Source organism: Myodes glareolus, chromosome 1, assembly GCF_982192425.1.
Source record: "Myodes glareolus chromosome 1, mMyoGla1.1, whole genome shotgun sequence".
In the NCBI taxonomy this organism is placed as follows: domain Eukaryota; kingdom Metazoa; phylum Chordata; class Mammalia; order Rodentia; family Cricetidae; genus Myodes; species Myodes glareolus.
In genome coordinates, this window is record NC_142026.1 from 45,479,604 (window position 1) to 45,499,126 (window position 19,523).

Here is a 19,523-nt window from a genome sequence, read left to right on the forward strand (position 1 = left end):
GTAGTTGAGTCATGGAGAAGGTCCATTTCTAGTTTTTGGATGAACCACCACACTGATTTTTGTAGTGTTGGCACCGGCTTGCCATCCCACCAACAGTGCATGATTCTGTTCATCTTTACCACCATTTGTCTTCACTTCTTTTCTTAGCCAGCTGACTGGGATCTCAAAATAGTTTTTAATTTGCATTTCAAAGGCCATTCTTTTAAGGGATTTCTCTGCTACATTGCTATAATGAGTTCACTTATGGCCTTTTACACCCTACCCTCATTGTTTACCCTGCTGCCCTTTGTCTTTTTTTTTTTTTAAATATTACCAGTTCTTGATATTTTTATCATTAATTACTACAACAGTGACTATAACTACTCTTTTTTTTGGCTAATAAAATAGACAACACCTCTTAGTGTTTCTTCATGGATTAAAAACTAGTATGTGTATTGATATATGTATTAACTCATTTGTTTAGGGGTATGTTTTTATTTTGTACTTTATCCTCAATAATATCTATCTATGCCCAAATTTAGTTTGTGAAGATGGACACTTTCATTGTATTTACTTCTGCTAGCTCGGCCTTGTGTATAGGCCCTTGCTTGCTATATCGATTCAGCAAATAAATATTTTTCAAATATTGGACAGGCTGCTAGAATTTCCGGTAACAAAGAGCCATTGGATTTATATATATCTATGTGGGTGGGGTGCAGAGGAAGAGGACATTTTCAACTAGCAGACTCCTGTCCGACTCTTTGCAGCCTCTGTGATGGCAGCAGTATCTACAGAGCAATCTCCTTGGGCTTTAGAAAGGAGATCAACAGGAATGTTTATTGACGGTTATAGTGTGTTACATTCCCATTGAAATGGGAAATACACTTTTAGCACGGCCCCCAAACAGGTTTAGATTTAAAGAGAAAAAGATGTTTAGCTTTCAGAAATATGAAATTATAGATTCTTGACTCATTACATCTATGGTCTTTTTTCAGCTACTGGCAACTAATACATTGTCCATATTATTATTCTCTTTATACGTGATTTGAAATACGGTCTGCCTAGCAATATCAAGTGATTTTTAAACACTTTTAGAAAGCAAAACCAATGGTATATATGTTGAAAAGGGAAATACCAGATTTAACTTATTTCCGGGGGTAAACTAAGAATCAGATGTAGCTGCTTTAGATTTTTAGTTTTTGACTGTAAATATTAATTTTCATTTATTTTTATCTCCAAGATTGCTTGCAGATTTAAAATTTTGTGATTTTGTGAGCCTGGGTGAGTGCCTGGCACCCAGTAAATCCTCACTGAATACTGAAAGAATAAATGAATAGAACCAAGCTGTAAATAAGCTGCAAAGATAGGAAAATGTAAGTAAATTTATTCAGATATAGAAGTCAAAATTACTTGTTTAAAATGAGCTAAAAAATGTGAGACCCACAAAGAATATTAAGAAGCATTGGTGTTTTTCCTGAGTTTATCCTCACTTCAGCAGAAGAGAATTAGTGAACTGTTAGAGTGTGTCGGGAGACTACTTTCTGGAAAGAGTGCTCTGGGTAAGGGACCTAACTCAAGAAACAGAGTTTAGAAATGCACAGGTTCTGTCCTAGAGTTCTTTGGATTTTGTTCCTAACTTGGATACATATTGGGAAGTTAGATAACCTCTGTGTGCCTCGACTTGAGCACCTGTAAACTTGGTGTGAAATAGAACCTATGTCATAGGGCCAATGCGAAGGATTCAATGGAATGATCCTCATAAAATGGCCAGGACAATGCTAGCGCATAAGAAACTTTTATCCCGTGTTTCCTACTATCATTTATCAGTGAGAAACTTTATGAGATTGTTATTTGAATGCAAAATGAGGGGTTTTTGATAGACATGATATAAACATAAGTGGTATTCATGTACAACAAAGTTAACTGGACTCAAAGATAGTGGAAATTGGACAAAGATGAGACTTTCTACTTTGATTAACATAGGCTCTCACAGTATAACCCAGACTGGTCTTGAACCTTCTACTAGATAGTGGGATTGTAAGCACTTGCTACCCAGCCTGGCCTTAATTCTTTCAAGTGCATTAAATTAGAAAAAATAGGACGATTAAAGGAGAAATGTTTCTGTCCAACTTGGAATCCAAGAAAGTTTTAAAAAGCCACGACCTGTCCAGTAGGTCTCTATGGCCTTTAAAGTGCTTTCCTGCTTTGTTTCCATGACGTCTTAAGAACTCTATCCCACTCACAATCATGCTCTGGCCAGGATGGTGATGCACACATAGAAACTCAGTACTCTGGTGGTGGAAGCATGCAGCCAGCCAGGGCTACACAGGGAGACTGAACACACACTCACCGGCATGAGAAGGATGTCCCACAGTGAGCTTGGAAGCACAGTATGTGGTGTCTAAGTGCTGTATGGAGTGCTTTCCCACAGAGTTCACACTTCCTAGCAGATTGCCCAAGAGCCTTCTGTACAGTCTACACATTGATGGCTCGGAGCACCCTGGGTACCCCTCTCTCCAGCCCTACTGCCTTACTGGGTATTAATAGGCTCAGTATATTCTCGCTGTAAAGAAAATTTGGAATCTGATGAGACATTGGTGATCATCTGGACATAATTTAGAATCTTTTACATTTGATAGGAAGAATTACACAGTATTAGAGAGTTATACTTCAATAAAATAAAAATGTAGGAGGCAATTTAAGCAGCACTTCCTTTCTAGACATACTTGGAAGTGTGCGTAGTTCCTGGGAGTTTGAAATGGCAGCTCTTCAGTGGGACAACTTGACATGTTGTGGAGGAAGAAAATAAGTTACTTCATTCAAGTGATTGATGAAGAGTGTGACCTGTTTCTTAGCTAGTGGGTGTTTATATAGTGTGTGTGGACTCCCACTTGAACGAAACAGAAAACAAGAATGTAAAGCAAAACCCCCAGCAATCCCTTGGCTTACTGGTCCCTTGGGTCCAGGGCTGACTGGTGCAGTTCCCGCCATCAGAGGGAGACACTGCAGTAGGAGCTCCAGGGCTGTGCCTTTTCTATCTTGCTTTTGTCTCAGACAGGAAGACCTGTGAACACACTGACTTCTGTGGGCACACTGTTAGTAATTCTAGCTAAGATTTGAGATGGAGCAGAGAGAGGAGTGTTCCCATTCTGAGGGGCAGCTGGAACCTGATTGTGACTCCAAGTACTGTAAAAGGTGTGCTGTCTCGCTGACCTCTGAACCTTCCTCATCAGAAATCCAGAAATATCAGGTAAGGAGGAAGGGGTTCGGCCTGGACCAGGGCCCAGACATTGCCAATAGTCCCAGAGAGCATCGACGCTGTTAGTAATGTCAGTGCTCCAACTGGGAACATTCTTTTTCTTTTTCTTTTTTTTAACACTAATATTATTCAGATACCCAGCCAAGGATATGGGGGGGGGGGTGGTGGTGCTAATCTTCATTATTCATTTAATTTGTTTCTCTCTTCACCTCTCAGATTTGAGAGGAAATCAGACTTTCTGATCCATGGGAAGAGAGTAGACTGTGCAGAAACACAATTCAGTTTAAAATCTGCAATGGAGTCCAAACTTCTCTTTTCCAGGTTTCAGTCTTTATTGCCTACCGAACAATAGAAACTTTGTTTTCAATTTCTGTGACTAAAGGAGGGTGGTACTTTTTTCTGAACAAATGTGTTAGATAATCAGGGAGAGGGACTGAGAAGCTTCTCACAGTACATGACTGTGGCTCAGTGCCATTTTATACACCAGCACTTACAGGTTAATTTTGTACTGTGTAGCATATAATTTCTGTGGATGGTAGGAATAGTGTTCTGTACCTGTACCACATCTTACCACATATGTTGTGTTCTTAAGGGGCCTTATAAACATTTTGTTGATTTGTTTTTAGTTCAAACTTCCCGCATTTCCTAATTAAGGCCCTGATATTTTAGACTGTTTTTGTCCATGTTTTCTATGTTAGGAAAAGCAAATTCTGACTTTGAAATAAGAATGGAAATACCCAAAAAAAAAAAAACAAACAAAAAAACAGGGTGTTCAATGATCGTGTAACTGCCTATTTTTTTTTTTTTTAAATCATCTTCGGAAAGAATGAAAATAGATGCACAATTTCTCTCTTAATGTTACTCAATGGAATATTTGGGTTATCATAGTCTAAATATCTTGTCATTAGTCAATACTATTCATAAATTTATAAATCATTACTATGTGCATAGGTTTTATGGTATCTCAATTTGTGTATTCATTAAAATATTAGAGGATAAAAAATCTTTGAGATTGTCCTGTAAATCTACCATTGTATAATATGTATGACTTCCAAGGTAGTAATATCTTAAATAACTAACATGTATAACTCTCTCTTTATCATTAAAAATTAATTATTGTTTTTTACTCATTTTTGTATAATCTTTCATCTTTGATATTTCATATTTCTATTTTGTTCTTTGTATATTGAAATTGATTTAAAATATAATTTTGAAATTGTTTTTTATTTTCTTTTTCTACATTTAAAAAATAGTGGAAATTTAAAAATAGTATTTTACAGTTTTATATTTTTTTTGTAGAGAAAATAGGACAAAGCTTTTCATGTTAATGGTGCTAGGCAACCATCTTCAGAAGGATATTAAGCATAGAAATGCACACTGAAATGAAATGTTCCAACAGCCCAATGGTGTAAATACATATTGAACTCACATCTCTGTGAAGTTCCAACCCTAACCACAATGCTCTATCTGTGGTTATTAGCTAATCCTGACCTGAACGTGAAATTTGGGCTTTGAGCCTGTAAGTCCCCTTTTGAACACTTGCCACCATCTCCATCCTGCCCATGTCATGTGTGTCCAGAGTGACACCAGCAGTGTCTGTGCTCATTCTGCTCCTGGGCTGACGGGGGGTTTGTATTTTGAGAGTCATTCTTTCTGTTCTTGTTGTCAGAGAGATGTGTGGCTTTGGTCACCCTGGTGCCATCTTTGTCATGTACCCAGCTATGTTTTAAATTACCAGTAACACACAGTAGCTGGCAAGAGCTAATCTTAGGTAGTAGTTGTTCTGTTAATCCGAAATATAGACACCTGGGAAGTGGGGCCCGTCTGGTAAAGCGCAGCACTTCCCACCGCTGTTGCCCATCACCTGCCTTTCCTTTCCACGATGACAGCACACCGATATGGAGGATGCACTTGAGATCATGTCTTGATTGGGATTTTTCCACTACTGATCCTCATCCAGCTTCCCATTGCAGTGTTTTTAAAAGTGTGGTCTCTGAAATCTCATTTTGATAAGCAAACTTCTTTTTTAAGAGAAGAATGTTCATTTTTCCCTAATCTGTGTAACTCAACATTGAAAATGGTCCTTCACGCTTCCTTTATTATTCTGGCACAATGATTGTAAATATGGGTTGTATTCCATTAACTTCCTCCTTGTAGATGTAATGTTTTAAACTTCTGTTAATTCATCTTCATTCACTAAACAATGGGCTACTGGTTTTGCTTCTTTTCCTTCCTCTTCCTCCTACTTCCCTTCATCTTCTGTACCTGTCTTAGTCCCTGTCTTATTGCTGTGAATAGACACTTTGGCCAAGGCAACTTTTATACAGGAAAGCATTTAATTGGGGACTTGCTTACAGTTTCAGAAGTTGATCCATTATTATGGTGGGGAGCATGGCAGCAGGCATGGCAGTATGGTGCTGGAGAAATCGTGTCTCTTAGAGCTACATCTTAATTCACAGGAAGAGAGAGAGAAGGAGGGGGAGGGGGAAGGAAAAGGAGAGGGAGGGAGTGACTGGGCCTGGTGTGGGCTTTTGAAACCTCAAAGCCCACCCTCAGTGACACAATTACTCCAACAAGGCCACACCTCCTAGTCCTCCTAATTCTTCTTAGATACTGCCATTACCTAATAACTCAGCATTTAAATATATGAGACATGGGAACCATTCTTATCAAACTACCACAGTAGTTATTCAAGATTATGTAAGCATTCATGTGGAAGGCCCATGAAAAATGTTAATTTCTATGCCCATTGATCTAAAAATGATTTTTACTAAGGAATGTTCTTAGTTTAAAGAACTAGGGATGTGCAAGTTTAAACTGTGCACTTACCCCCTTTCTTTAATTCTTCATTTTTATTTATGCATATGTATGGATGTCTGTATGAGTTTATGTGTATCATATGCAAGCAGTTTGTTCTGACCAAAGAGAGCATTGAATTCTCTGGAACTGAACTGTGACTCCATGTTGGTGCTGGAATCAAACTTGGGAACTCTGAAAGAGCAGTAAGCTGCATTAGCTCTAGGCCTCCTCTCCTTTTTAAAGAGGTGGGGAAAGCTCTAGGCTCTTGTTCCTCTTTAGTAAATTCTTCAGCTCTGATTTGTATGCTTAGGCTATTTCATTTAATGAGAAAAACTTGTTTAGCTACGTTTAAATTTTTATGAATAAGCATTTTTTTAAAAAAGAATATCATATATGAGTACTGTATTTACATCCTTTTCACTCCTCCCTCTTCTTCTAACTTCTTTTGTGTTTTCCCTACTCCCTCTTAAACCTATGGCTTCTCATTTAATTATTCTTATCACGCACACATACATGTATACTGATCCCATTTAATGTTGTACCTACGTATATGGATTTAGTGATGATTACTTGGGATCGGATAACCCTATCAGGGGGCTCATTCCTGAGGAAAACTGATTGTGTGTCTCAGCAGCGGTTGATCACCTATAGCTCTTCATCTAACAGTGGGATCCTGATGTTATCATTACACAGGTCTTTTTTAGGTAACCATATTGTTGAGATTTCCCAGGTACAGCATTTTGTCATGTCTTGAAAACACTGTCCAACATCAGACTCTTAAAATTTTTCTGCTTTGTCTTCCAAAATGTTCTCTGAGCCATATATAGTAGGTGGTGCTTTATAGAAGTGCTAGTTGGGGTTGAGTACTCAACAGTAACCTGTTCTCTGTATTTTGACCAGCTGTGGTTCTCTGTAGTAGTCTCCATATACAAAAAGAATCTTCTTTGGTGAGGGGTAAGAAATGTATTTTCCTGTGGGCAGAAGGGTGTTATTTAGAATAGAGTTAGGCATCACATCGCCTTAGGAACATGACAGTAGTAGATTCTGCTCTCAGGTTGATGACCTCTCCAGTAATGGGGAGTTAGGCTTACAGTACCACACCTGAATTCTCTCATGATGAGCAGGTTCCATGGCTAAGTAGACGGTTGTTGGTTAACCCTGTGATAAAAGTGCCACTATTGTACTTTTTAAAATTAACATTTTTCTTACATTAAGCAACATTTATTGTTGTGGTTTATAGTCTTCACAGCTAGGCAGGATTAGCGATTGCTTTTATTCATGAAACTTGCCTATCTTGTTATCTTTTCAATCTCTTAATTCAGAGATTTAGATTTTTCATTATTGACTTCTTTCACCACCCCCCTGTTTAGGCTTATTCTGAGATTTTTTTTTTGAGGCTATTGTGAATGGGAGTGTTTCCATGGTCTCTTTCTCAGCCTGCTTGTGATTGGTATATAGAGAAGCTATTGAGGATGAGTTCTCTGTGAATGAAGAGAATGGTAAAATAGTAAGAGAGCCCATTGATTGGAAAGTATTTCCAGAATATAACCTTGTCTCAGGAGTTAGGAATACTTTAAAATCATGGCAGTTAGAAAAGGCACAAAATACACACAGAAGAAACTGTATAGTAGCGTCTCTAATATTTTAGCTCTTAAGAACATCAAACAATGCTTACTTACTTGCAAGTATTTCAGAAGACAGGGATATACAGTTTGTTTTATGAAGGAATCTGCTAGAAGATATGCCCAAATGAAGCATTATGTTTAGTTCCAAGAGAAGTTATGTTTAAATTCTATTCAAGTTTTAAGATATCTGTTGACTATTTTTATATCTTTATAGGCCTCAAAAGAATATTCTATATATCTATATATTCTTTGTATACTTCTGAATCAGTGAAGTTGATATTTAAACTTGCAATATAATCTTTTCAACCCATCAGTATGGGAAGGAATTTTGATTTTGTAGTACACTTTAGATTTTAATGTGAAAACCAGTATTCTGAATAAGAACTCATTATTACGTTCTTGGAGAAGTTATGTAAGCACTCTGTAATCTTTGGTTTTCTGATCTGTGAGAAGCAGGACCTGATACATGGGGCTGTAGAATGCTGAAGGGCAGCACAGGGTGCACAGGGCAGCGCAGTGGTGCTTGCGCTTGGTGCATCTTCAGCTCACCACCTTCAGCATCAGCTGTTTTCTCAGCAGACCAGGGATTTTGTTGTTTGTTTTTTCTTCAGAGAGACTTGAGGTGGCACACTATGTCTGTCCTCTTTAGCGTTATCTTTAAATCATTAGCAGTGCTGCTCCTCAGGTTTACCCATGTGATATTACTTAAATCATTTGTGACTCTCTTAACTACTTTGAGAGTTAATGGATGTAGATGGCACTGAATAAAATTTCTGGAATGTGAGTCCAAGTTTTTTTAGGTTACTGTTCAAAGGCCTCCCCTCTTCGTGTTTTATCTCTTTTGATTGTTTCTTTTTGAGACAGACTCTCCATATGTAGCAGGAGAGGCCTTGTACTGGCAGTTCTCTTCCTGGGTGACCTCCTAAATGTTGGCCTTGAAGATGTGTGAGGCCATTCTTGATGTCATTTTTTTATTGCTGCTGTTGTTTGGTTGGCAGCCCTTTCTGATCCATTATTTCGCCATTCCAGGACAAAATGGTCCTTCCTGTGTGTGCGTCTTTATTATAGTGACAGCATCCCACTTCTTATAGTCCTTATAATTCTTATAATTAGACTTATTGGTCTCTTTATATTTATCCCATATTTTTGAATTGTAGTATTGAAGATCATTATAGGTATAAATGAGCCATAGTTTTATACAGAATATGAGTTATTATTAAATGTTTTCAGGATAAGAATTAAAGCACTTATACCTCCCCTACTTCTTAAAGTTTTGAATGACTTACTGATGTTGATCATTTGATTGACTCTGAGCATGTGGCAGTGCAGAGAGAGTAAGAGTCAGAGCTGTTGTATTTGCAACCATCCTGAGGGACAGATTTCACCTCCAGTTTCCCATGTTTTATGTGATCTGAAGAAGGGAGACTTAAATCCAGGAGGTCCATTCTGCTGCTCATTTTATGGAGTTTTATTGCAACAGGTGAGAGAGAAATTATTGTGTAGGAATTTCTGTACTCAATTTTCAATGTTGATCTTTTTAAGTAATATTTTATCTGCATATGCAAATATTGCCCTACTTATTTTTGGTGTGGGAGTTGGCTGCTTTTATTTTTCATTTATTCATTCACTAATTCATTCATTCATTCATTCATTCATGCCCATGTTGCTGGCAATTGAGCCCAGCCTTGCACCTTAGGCAGGTGCTCTAACAGAACCTTCTTAGCCTTTGGTTCCTTTCAAGGTCCTTTTTCTTTCCTGATGACAGATTGTCGGAAACAGTATTAGACCCTAAAATATTGGAGACCTCAAACCGTGCTGATTTGTGTGAAAATGATGTGGGAAAGGCAGAGAAAAGAACCCGTTTTCTTTCTCCTGTGCTGTAGGCATATGAAAACTCAGTGACCTTGTGGTTGATTGTGAATATTGCTACATGGTTTCTTGGCATAATCAAGGCTCCTGCTGAGAAAATATGGTTTTGGAACTGCAACATATTTTTGACAGTAAATTTTAAGGCATAGTTTTGTTTCTGTTAGAGATGAGTTTTTAAAATACAGAAAAGAAAGACAAATTCCACATGTATGCACACTCATATATTTTTAATTAATTTTGTTGTATAGACATTGTGAGGACAATGTCATGTTTGACCAGTTTTTCTGCTTTGTTATAAAGGGTGATTTTTTTTGTAGTGTTAGAATGCCAGGTATTGCTTTATAAGACAAATATGAAATGATTATTCTTTGTCACCTTATATTAATGTTCTTGACAGCATAATAAATCACTACAAACTTGACAGAGAAGAGAAATCCTTGCCACTGTTGGGTTAGTCTGAAACCCTAGCACACTGTGCGAGTGGCTCCTTCCGTGTCTGCAGGGAATCTGCTGGTGCTTCTCTCCTAGCTTCTGGTAGCTCCTGGAATCCTTATTGTTCTTTGACTTATGGGCAGAATTTGCCAGTCTGTTCCTTCGCATAGCCTTACCAGCTTTTCTGTCTGTCTGTTGTCATCTGATGGTGCCTGTCATTGGGTGAGAAGGAACCCGGATCATCTAGGATAGTCTCATCATGATATCTGTACCTCCTCCCATCCTCAGAACAGTGTCACACCCACAGGTTCCTGGGAGACATCTTTGTGGGGAGCACCATCCAAGCCACTGCGTTTCTGTATTCTGTTATCAACAAAGAACTTAGCATGTGGATCTCTTGGAGGAGAGATTCTTACCTTTCTTAAAGCTGGTTTTTCTACTTTGTCTATGAGGTATTTTATAATTGTTTATCCCAGGAGCCCCAGGAATATTAAATGTTTTACCAAAGGTCTTGTGTGTAGACAGCTTACTTATCTTTCTTTGAGACAGGACTTCTTGTTTCTCGGGCTGGCTGTGAGCTTTCTATGTACTCAAGTATGACCTCAAACTCACTCTCCTGCCTCAGCCTTCTGGGTGCTGCACCTCTCCTGGCACCATCGTAATTGCCTGGCACTCAGCAGCCTACCTTTAACTTCAGCCTCAGTGCCATTTTTTTTTTTACCCTTAATTTTGTTGTTTGTGTGTTTCACATTTATCCTCCATCATTCAGGAAGAAATTGTGTTTGCAGTTTGGTTTATAGGTGCCCACATCATTGCTTTGATAATAAAGTAGACGATGGGATTTTAGACCCCTTGTGTGTGTATGTATGTATGTGTGTGTATGCATGTATATGTCCATATATAAGGATATATATTCTAATCCTGGCTTTGGCTATAATTCAGAGGTGGACTGTAAACATATCAGAATTTCAGGCCTGCAATATTACACTAAACCAACTTTGTTTACTATCTTATTTTTAAATCCTGTTTATGGTAAGTTGGACATAGGTGGTTTTTACATGCAATAATTGATACTTTCAACTGATGAAATTTTTCTTGTGTTTTGATTATGACATTAGTAGAACAGTAGTTATTCATATTCAGATAGGGTTTGCTAGTTATTTGTTGCCCAGAGTGTTACTAATTCCTTTGTGTATCATATTTGAACCTTACAACAGTCTTGTTTGGCAATACCCTACCTTCCTAATAATCGCTAGTATGATTCCTAGATTACACAAAAGAAAACTGGTACAGACAGGGGATGGACAACTTGGCCAGAGTTATATAGTTTGGAAGTGGAAGTGGTAGGCTGGGAATGTGAACCTTACTCTAAGTTCTAAATCTTCTTGTTAGTCTTTCTTAATACAGTCTCTGTGTCAGATTATATAACTTAAATGACACATCACTGGTAGAATATCATGGCTTGTATACCAGACCTGACCTGTATGCGGTGACTACCTGTCACAAATTGTTTCTATATTTTATGTTTGTAAAAATCAAAAGAAAAAATATATTGTGACATGTAAAAATTATGACAATCAGGTTTCCATGTCCCTAAATAAAGTTTTGATGGACCCCACCCATCTCTGTTTGCTTATATGGTTGTCTCTGTGCTGCGGTGCTCAGAAGCAAGGTAAGGAAGCGAGTACTCACTTACACTTGCAGAAGTAAGGACTTGTGACAGCGCTTGTTCCTTGAGCCGAGCATCATTCCCGTTCCTCCAGAGTTCGCCAGCTCATGCAGTATTGCTGGTAATTAGTCATTTCATCTTTGCATTGCTCTTAGAACAAGTAAGGAAACATTTCTTTGGGGGCATTGCATTTCTTTTTGAAAAAGACATTTCAATTGAATTTTAGATTGTCTAAAAGTCTTCACTCAAGGAATTGGAACAAAATTTTTAGAAAATATTGAGACTTGTGTGTGGAAAATACATCTGTAGCTGATGTCGGGTGCCTTGTCATGTGCCTCACTGCCACCTTTGGTGGTTTTGAACCCCTTGCCAATTTTGCTAGGCTGCTTGGCCAGCACTGCTCCAGCCCTTCCTGACTCTGCTTCTGCCAGTCCGGAGATTACAGGCAGAGTTGCTAGGTTGTCACACCTGGCTCTTTATGTGTGATCTGGGCAACTGAAGTCAGGGCCTCCTGTTTGTGTAGCAAGCCCCTGTACCCACTGAGCCGTCTCCAGACTTGAGTTTTTCCTCTAAGGCTGGATAGTACTTATTACACTGTGGACATACACATTTTCCCCATCCACTCATCCATTGTGGACGCTTAGATTGATTGTTGGCATTTTGAATAGTGCTTCAGTGAACATGAGAATACACATTTGTAATTGCTTATTGGAACTCTGTAATTACAATTGCACATTCCAAGGAAGCATGCTGGGTTAGTAGTCTTGTATTAATGTAATTAATTAACCTAAGTCAGGTTAGTCATAAAAGAGTTCATCTACCTTTATATCTGAAGATATGCAGAAGTTCCAACTGTGCCATCAAGAATTGTTCTGATTTTGTTTGTGAGCTCTTCTTTCTGTTGTGCTGAATTGATTCCTAGGTTCTCAGGCAGGAGGTGAACCTGTCCCAGAGTGTGACCAGGTTTCTTAGGCGGGTTAGGGGAGATGAGCTTTCCGAGCTTGACCAAGTTCTCTCCTTCTTTCTCAAAGTCATCTCTCCAGCTCCCGGCTGCAGCTGTTTTACTCACAGTGTTCTTTCCATACAATATATTCTGATCAGTTTCCCTTCTTCATTCCTTCCAGGTCCTACCACCTCCCACCCATCCAACTCTAAGCCTTCTTTCTCTTTCTTTAGAAAACAAGTCAGCAAATAAAAAACAAACAAACCAGAATTAAAAAAAATAAAAGGTGCAAGAAATACTTAGATGCTCATGTATGCACACAGATACATGCACACATCTATGGAAACACAAAAATGGAAACAATAATATACAAGCAAACGATGAAGATTTTAAAAAGCACAAACAAAGCAAAAAATATCTACAGAAACACCGCTGAGTTCTTTTTGTGTTGGCCATCTACTGCTGGGCCTGCTCTTAAGTGTGGTTTATATGCCCAGTAAAACTCCATTAGAAAATACTTATTTTCTCCATTGCAAGTAATTGTAAGTTGGAGATAGCTTCTTGGTTGGGGATGGGAGTTCTTTTGAGTTCTTTTTAAACTATGTGTCCTGGTTGGAAATTATTAACTGATAATGTCAAGGGGGATAAACCAACTACCTTTCTTTATTTAAAATTTATTATTATTATATTTTGTTTTTATTGTCTTAGGATTTTCTTTTATGTCTTACCTTTTCTGATTCTGTTCTATTGACTGCAATTTTGACTGCAGCATTGAAGTTGCAAATGTTCCCCATTGTTAGTTGGAGGCAGCAGGAAGGAATTCTGAGTGGTAAGAGGATTATTGGTGCCTGGGCTGTAGCAGAATACTAAGCAGAAAATGCACCCAGGAGACATTGTGATAAAGCTGGAAACTTAAACCTTTACAAAAATAAGACATGTACTTAGTAGTCTTCACAGTGTCCTTGTGGAGCCTCTGCAATAAACACAATGCCAAGAGAGAGACTCTTCCTACTCCCAAAAGCAGTTAGCAAAGGGGGAAAAACACAAACGAACAGAAACCAAAATTTATGAGATGTTTGGCATTTTATCTTTCTTAAAAATAAAGGTCTTATTAGGCACCCAGGCTGGCATCCAACTCTTCATCCTTGTGCTCCCGTGTCCCTAGATCTGGGATTACATGAATATGCCCTGTGCCTGCTTGGCCTTTAATCCTTTACATTATCAGTTGAGGAATATAGTCTGTACCCTTGGCTATGTGTCCTCAAAATGAAGACTGTATTTGATAAATTAATGCTTTTTAGTGTCTGCCTTCATGAACACCCTGAGTATAATTCTTGCTTTGTTTCATACATAATGGGAGTGAGATGGTGACTGATAGATGACTTCTCTTTTGAAAATGCAAATGTAATTGGATATAGAAAGCTTCCGAGACCACTGGTGATTTCCTAATAAGAAAAATAGGGCAGTGGGCTACTGACTAATAGCTTTTAACAATCCATCAGAGAGCTGAGCAAAGGAAGAAATCTCTGTGGGCCTGTTCAGCAAGGGGAAGTCTTTGATAGAGTACTGCCGTCCTGCGTGGAGCTGCATGAGCACATGGCTCCCAATGAGGTTTGCACAAACTTGTCTTGACAGTGTTTAGGCTCACATGACAGATCAGAGTGGGACAATAGTATCTACCCAGTGCCCCCTCTTCCCTTCCCTGCTTTCCCTCACCTCTTCTTTTCCTCTTTTTCCTTCTCTGTCTTTTTTGAGGCAAGATATGTTGTTTTCTGTTGCTTTGATAAAACACCACCAAGGCAAGTTATAGAAGAAAGGGTTTATTTGAACTTGTGAGCTTTGTAACACATGGGGCTGTGACCCCTGGCCCAGTCGGTACTTGAGTCTGAAAGGTGGCTGTGATGTGAATAAGGGGCTGGTATTCACGCTGAAATTATAACCAGTCCAGGTCCTGCTTAGTAACCATTACTGTCTTTAGAAGTTTGATAGCAAGAGCAGTAAATAGATGTGCTCTTTTCTCTAAGAAATTCAGACTCCTTTTCTTTTATACAAGTTTTCTGGCATATAATGGAAGAATATATGACATGCTTAAAAGACTTGTAACTCATTATTTATAACATAGACAGACAAGAGATGACCCAGATAGTGAAATGACCAGATGGTATGTCCGGTGTAGCTGTTACAAAAAGACCAAGGGATCCAGTACAAAGGATGGACAATGGTGTGAAAAGATTGAGCATTTCAGCAGCAATATGCTGCTATAAAAATAGCATTGCTGGAAAAGTACATTAGAAGTGGGATTCATTAGATGAGCTTGTTAATAATAAACCAGACACAGAAGGAAAGATGGGGGAGACAAGGCATGCTGATGGAGGCATGGAGCAGACTGGAGCAGGAGGAAAGAGTGGAAAAGTAGAGCAGTGCTTGCGACCATCAGATGGTCTGATTTCTACCAGATGGTCTAATGCTGGAGCTGAAGTCTTGGCTGCTGTGTTCCAGCAGCTTCAGGTTGCAGACTCAGTTCTGTCTCTGTCCCTCACTTCCTCTCTCCATCTCACCCTTCTTCTATTCCTTCCTTCACTCTTCACAGGTGAGTAAGTATATAATACTGTTTTTTTCGTATTATAGTTCATTATAGAACTAGGGAAGAAACATCAGATGATCTTTAATTTAAAATTTTTATTTCATCTTGGCAGTGGTGGCGCACACTTTTAATCCCAGCACTCAGGAAGCAGAGGCAGGTGGATCTTTGTGAGTTCGAGACCAGCCTGCTCTGTAGAGTTCCAGGACACAGAGAAACCCTGTCTTGTATTGCCCCCACAAACTTTTTATTTCAGCTTTTTCTTCAATTCTTTTTGATGAGGTTATTCTAACCTGATGGGAACAGTTTGTTAAGTGGGTAATCCTAGAGAGTAGGTGATGTTGATAAAGTGCTTGATTACACATATGGCTCACACAACATGGCTACTCTGGGTACTTGTGTTTCTTGTTTCAATGATCCTTTAAGGAAAGTAGAAGAATTTTATGTTTTATTATGCCCTTCCTTGATTAGTTTCACTGAATCTAGACATTAAGTCATACACACACACACACACACACACACACACACACACACACACAGCAGAGCCCCTCAGCACTTGAGCCATGGGACCAGGGAGGTGTTCCTCAAGAAGGGGTGGAAATGTAGCACCTCACACTTGTGGGTCGTGTTTCCACATGGTGCCCTGGGGAGGAGGAGTGAATGTGCCAAGCACAGAGTTTCGGGCGGTGACATTCCTGTTTGATCCTGCAGTGCTGAAAACTCAGAGTATCCCGGAGGAGAGCTCACCTCATCCCAACCGTGAACTCTGAGTGACTGTGCTGTGTCACCCTGGCCTAAGTCAGTTGATGTGGGGAGTCTGCGAGCAATATGTCTACCTTACTGTGTATCTAAATTTGCTCTAAATATAATAGTCAGAAGGAGAAGAAGAGGAGGAGGAGAAGTATTATTAGGGATTTTGGTTACACGTTTAGGAAAAGCACTGGAGAGCCTGACCTGTGTCTGGGTGATAAGTAGGAGGGGAGCCTGTTAGAGCCTGGCTTACCCAGGGGCATCATCTTCTGCAGCTGCCTTAGACTAAGAAAGTAAGAAAAATAATTTTAACATTTTACAGCTTAGCTTTCAGTGCCCCGAGCATCGCTACTTTACAATGATGTCTTTTTAAAATCATCACACTTTCCCTTTGTACATTTGTGGCTTAATTTAGGTTTTGGTGGGTATAAAGATACTTGACTTTATCAAGCTGGCTGTGTTTCTTTTAATAAATATCCTTAATATGCAAACATCAGAGGATGATATGGCATTTTCAACTTGGTGACTGGGCACTGAGTGCCTCAGCCCCTTCAGTGTGAAGCAATTGTCAAACAAGTCATCCTGAAACTTTTAATACTTAAATTCTAAACCCTGTTGAAACAAAATCATCTATTTTTCATTCTTCCAAGGAAAATCAACATCTGCATAAGATGGAGTTATTTGTTTATGTGTAAGTGTATTCCTTTTAAAAGATCAAGTCATTTGCTTATGCGTAAGTGCATTCCTTTTCAAAAGGGATTTGCTGATATTTAAGGTATTTCCTGTACCTTATGGTCATCGTCAGCATTGACTTTCTTGGGCAATCTTCTCTGTGGTGTAATGTCCTCGCAGGTATTTCTCAGCACCATCCCTTCAAATTCCATGCCGACTTTGCTTAAGAAGTCCCTAAGAATTTTGGCTCTCAGCCTAGCGTTCTGAGTGTGGCTGTCATCTTTTTCTTGATTCTTCAGGCTCCAGGTTTGACTGTTCCTCTAGGGCAGGTTGTTTCTTCAAAGAATGTCATGAGATTGGGCTCATTTACAGAAGTCTGCCAGAAATAGCATTGAGTTACTGTTTTAATGACACATTATAAACAAAAATGTATCCCCATAGCCACTTTGAAAGTTGACTCCTCCCCTCATGCCTGTGTGAGGGCCCCTGGGCAAAGAATAGGACTGACCTTCGTGGACAGCACCTGTGTGAGGGCCTCTGGGTGCGGAATAGGACTGGCCTTTGCGGGCAGTGCCTGGCGCTGATACTCTTGCACTGTATTGGACCATGCAGTCCTTCACAGTCACAGGCAGAGGCCTCAGTAGCAGGAGTTTTCTAGTCTTGAGCCTTCCTCCAACTGCTGGGGAGGCTGAGAACAGCCTAGTCATTTGGCCTGATGTACAGTCTTATGTCTCTTCCAGTTTCCCACCATAGCCCTTCTCCGAGGGCCTTGCTTGAGAACCGCTGTGTGGTTTAGTGAGTGCTGTCATCTCTCTCTGCAGCAACAAGGTAGCCGTTTGGAGTGGCCTCTGGTTTCTGCCAGTCCGTGATTCTTGCCCTTTGTGTGTATGCTCACGCTGCAGCAGGCCACAGAGGACACTCCTGCTGCAGAACTTGAGTCACATGAAACCCAGAAAGTTAAGACTAAGCTTTAGGTGTTGTTTCCTATAGAGGCTGAAGATATCAATAATGGGTGATAACAGATACTTTTATGGTTAATGTGAAATGGTCTAGTTTTATATGTGTATGCATATAGATTTATAGATGTAGTTAGGCATTGTTTCTCTCGTGATTGATTTAAAAGGTAACTTCTTAGCTTTAATTTCTATAAGTAGTCTTTTAATTCTTTGACATAAAGTCAACAGTGAAACCAGGGTGGGTGGGAGGAGAGGGAGGGGGTGTCTCATCAAGATCTGATTAATTTACTTATTTTATTTCACACTATTAAAAACTATTCTTAAACGAGGTGTGAAACTCATTCTGCATGTGGAACTTGGCTGTCAAGGCTGTTATTTTCTCATCAGAATCTTGGTAACATGAGGCGCTGTCTTGTGCTCTCCTGTTTCCCTGCCTCCCTCCACTGGGAGGAGCTGTCTCTTTGCCAGATGATCTGCCCCTGTGCAAACTCCATATCTTGTGTTCACTGGTGGTGGATGAACTCGCTGCCTCCACCAGCAGCCTGGCGCAGGCACGCTTCACTCTAGCTACCGGAAATGAAGACAGCGTTCCATATTTATTGTCTTTTAGATAGTCATTTAATTCTTGCCTATGAAAATCAGCTGTCAAATTCAGGACAGTCTGATGTGTTATTAGGTAGACTGTAATTTAAAGCTGATATTGAATATTACATAGACAAGACATGGCAAACAAATTTGATGTTTTACTCTTAGAAATATGGGCACCCAGTAAGCAGTAACTGGCTAGGATACTTTGTAAATCCTATTTGCATTTTGATTACTCATCCTTAAATCATAAGATAGTATTACTGTGATTACTGATATATTTTCAGATCAGTCTATCTAAATAGTGCCTTTAAATTTTAGAAAGTCTGTATTTGCCAGTGTGCTCTTGTACTTTGTGACTTAATGTCAGGAAAGTGGGCTTGGAAGTCAGTTTCTTCTCACACCTGTTTTAATTTTTCATGCAGTTCTAAACTGTGGTATAATTCTAATATTACCCTCTTGAGGAAATGTTGCAGAGTTTCAATGAAAGGCTTCCTTTTCTAGGGTGGGATGCCCAGTTATGCTGTGGGCGTTCCAGTTTACCACATGAATACGTTTAGTCATTTCATATACTGAGAATGCTTTTCATACTTAAAATTCTCCCCTGAATTTTTTTTTAACCTTTATTTGAAGAAAATTATAGTTTTGGGTTCTGCTTTCTCTGTGCAGTTTTCAGTTGTGTCTTGTGAGTACTCTCATACTGGAATAACGCTTCCTCTAGTATGCAGCTGAAGAAAGCTGCCCAGAGGAAACGTGCGCAGGCGCAGTAGAAGTGCCCGCTGCTTTCCTGTGCCGCTGTCACCGCCATACAGGTGACGTTAGCACTTTCATGTCATCTTTCTGTCAGTGGCTGCAGCGACTAGGTGCCTTCTCCAGCTACTCAGAGCAGATCCAGAAAGGAAGGGGAGGAAGCGCGGGTTTCTCTGGGGAGTGGAAGGCCCAGCCTCTGCAGTGCTCCCCAGCGCCTGTGCTCTGCTCATTCCTGCACACAGCATGCCTTCTTGGCTCACCAGTACCCTGCCTTATGTCCTGACTATGTGGTTTCTTTTTTGTTTCTTTTTTCTTTTTAAATCAGTTTTACTTCTGCAGACTTCTGAAGCATCAAAAATAGATTTAAGAGTTAACAAGTCATACACATACAAACAATTTGAGTATGAGGAGGGCGGGCATGCTTTGCCAAAGGTCACTATAGTCTTGTTTTTCAGTGCTCTTTCTCTCAGACTTTCTAGCATCTCTCTCTCTCTATATATATATATATTTAATGTGTATCTCATGGTTGGGTTAAGGCTACCGAACAACTCCCCACATTCCCAAGGGATCATCATTTGTACAGTGGGAATGATGTATTTCTCTAAAAGTATATTAAATATGCATATGTTCAAAGTACCAACTTCTATTCCCTTG

At 39.5% G+C, this 19,523-nt stretch overlaps 1 protein-coding gene across 6 annotated transcripts in view; it reads left to right on the top strand.

Annotated features, from left to right (window-relative positions):
* The window catches only part of Fer (FER tyrosine kinase), a 341,616-nt gene that overhangs the window by 110,468 nt on the left and 211,625 nt on the right, over positions 1-19,523 (top strand). Inside the window, exons 1-2 of one of the 6 annotated variants that reach the window (XM_087906024.1) lie at positions 1,238-1,352; positions 3,034-3,229. The exons of 4 other annotated variants lie outside the window; for them this stretch is intronic. In XM_087906024.1, the coding sequence (XP_087762150.1) occupies positions 3,101-3,229 (129 nt within the window). In that variant the 5' untranslated portion in view covers positions 1,238-1,352; positions 3,034-3,100. Of the gene's footprint in view, positions 1-1,237; positions 1,353-3,033; positions 3,230-19,523 lie in introns of those variants that run through there. One more of the 6 variants, XM_087906025.1, reaches the window with a different exon arrangement.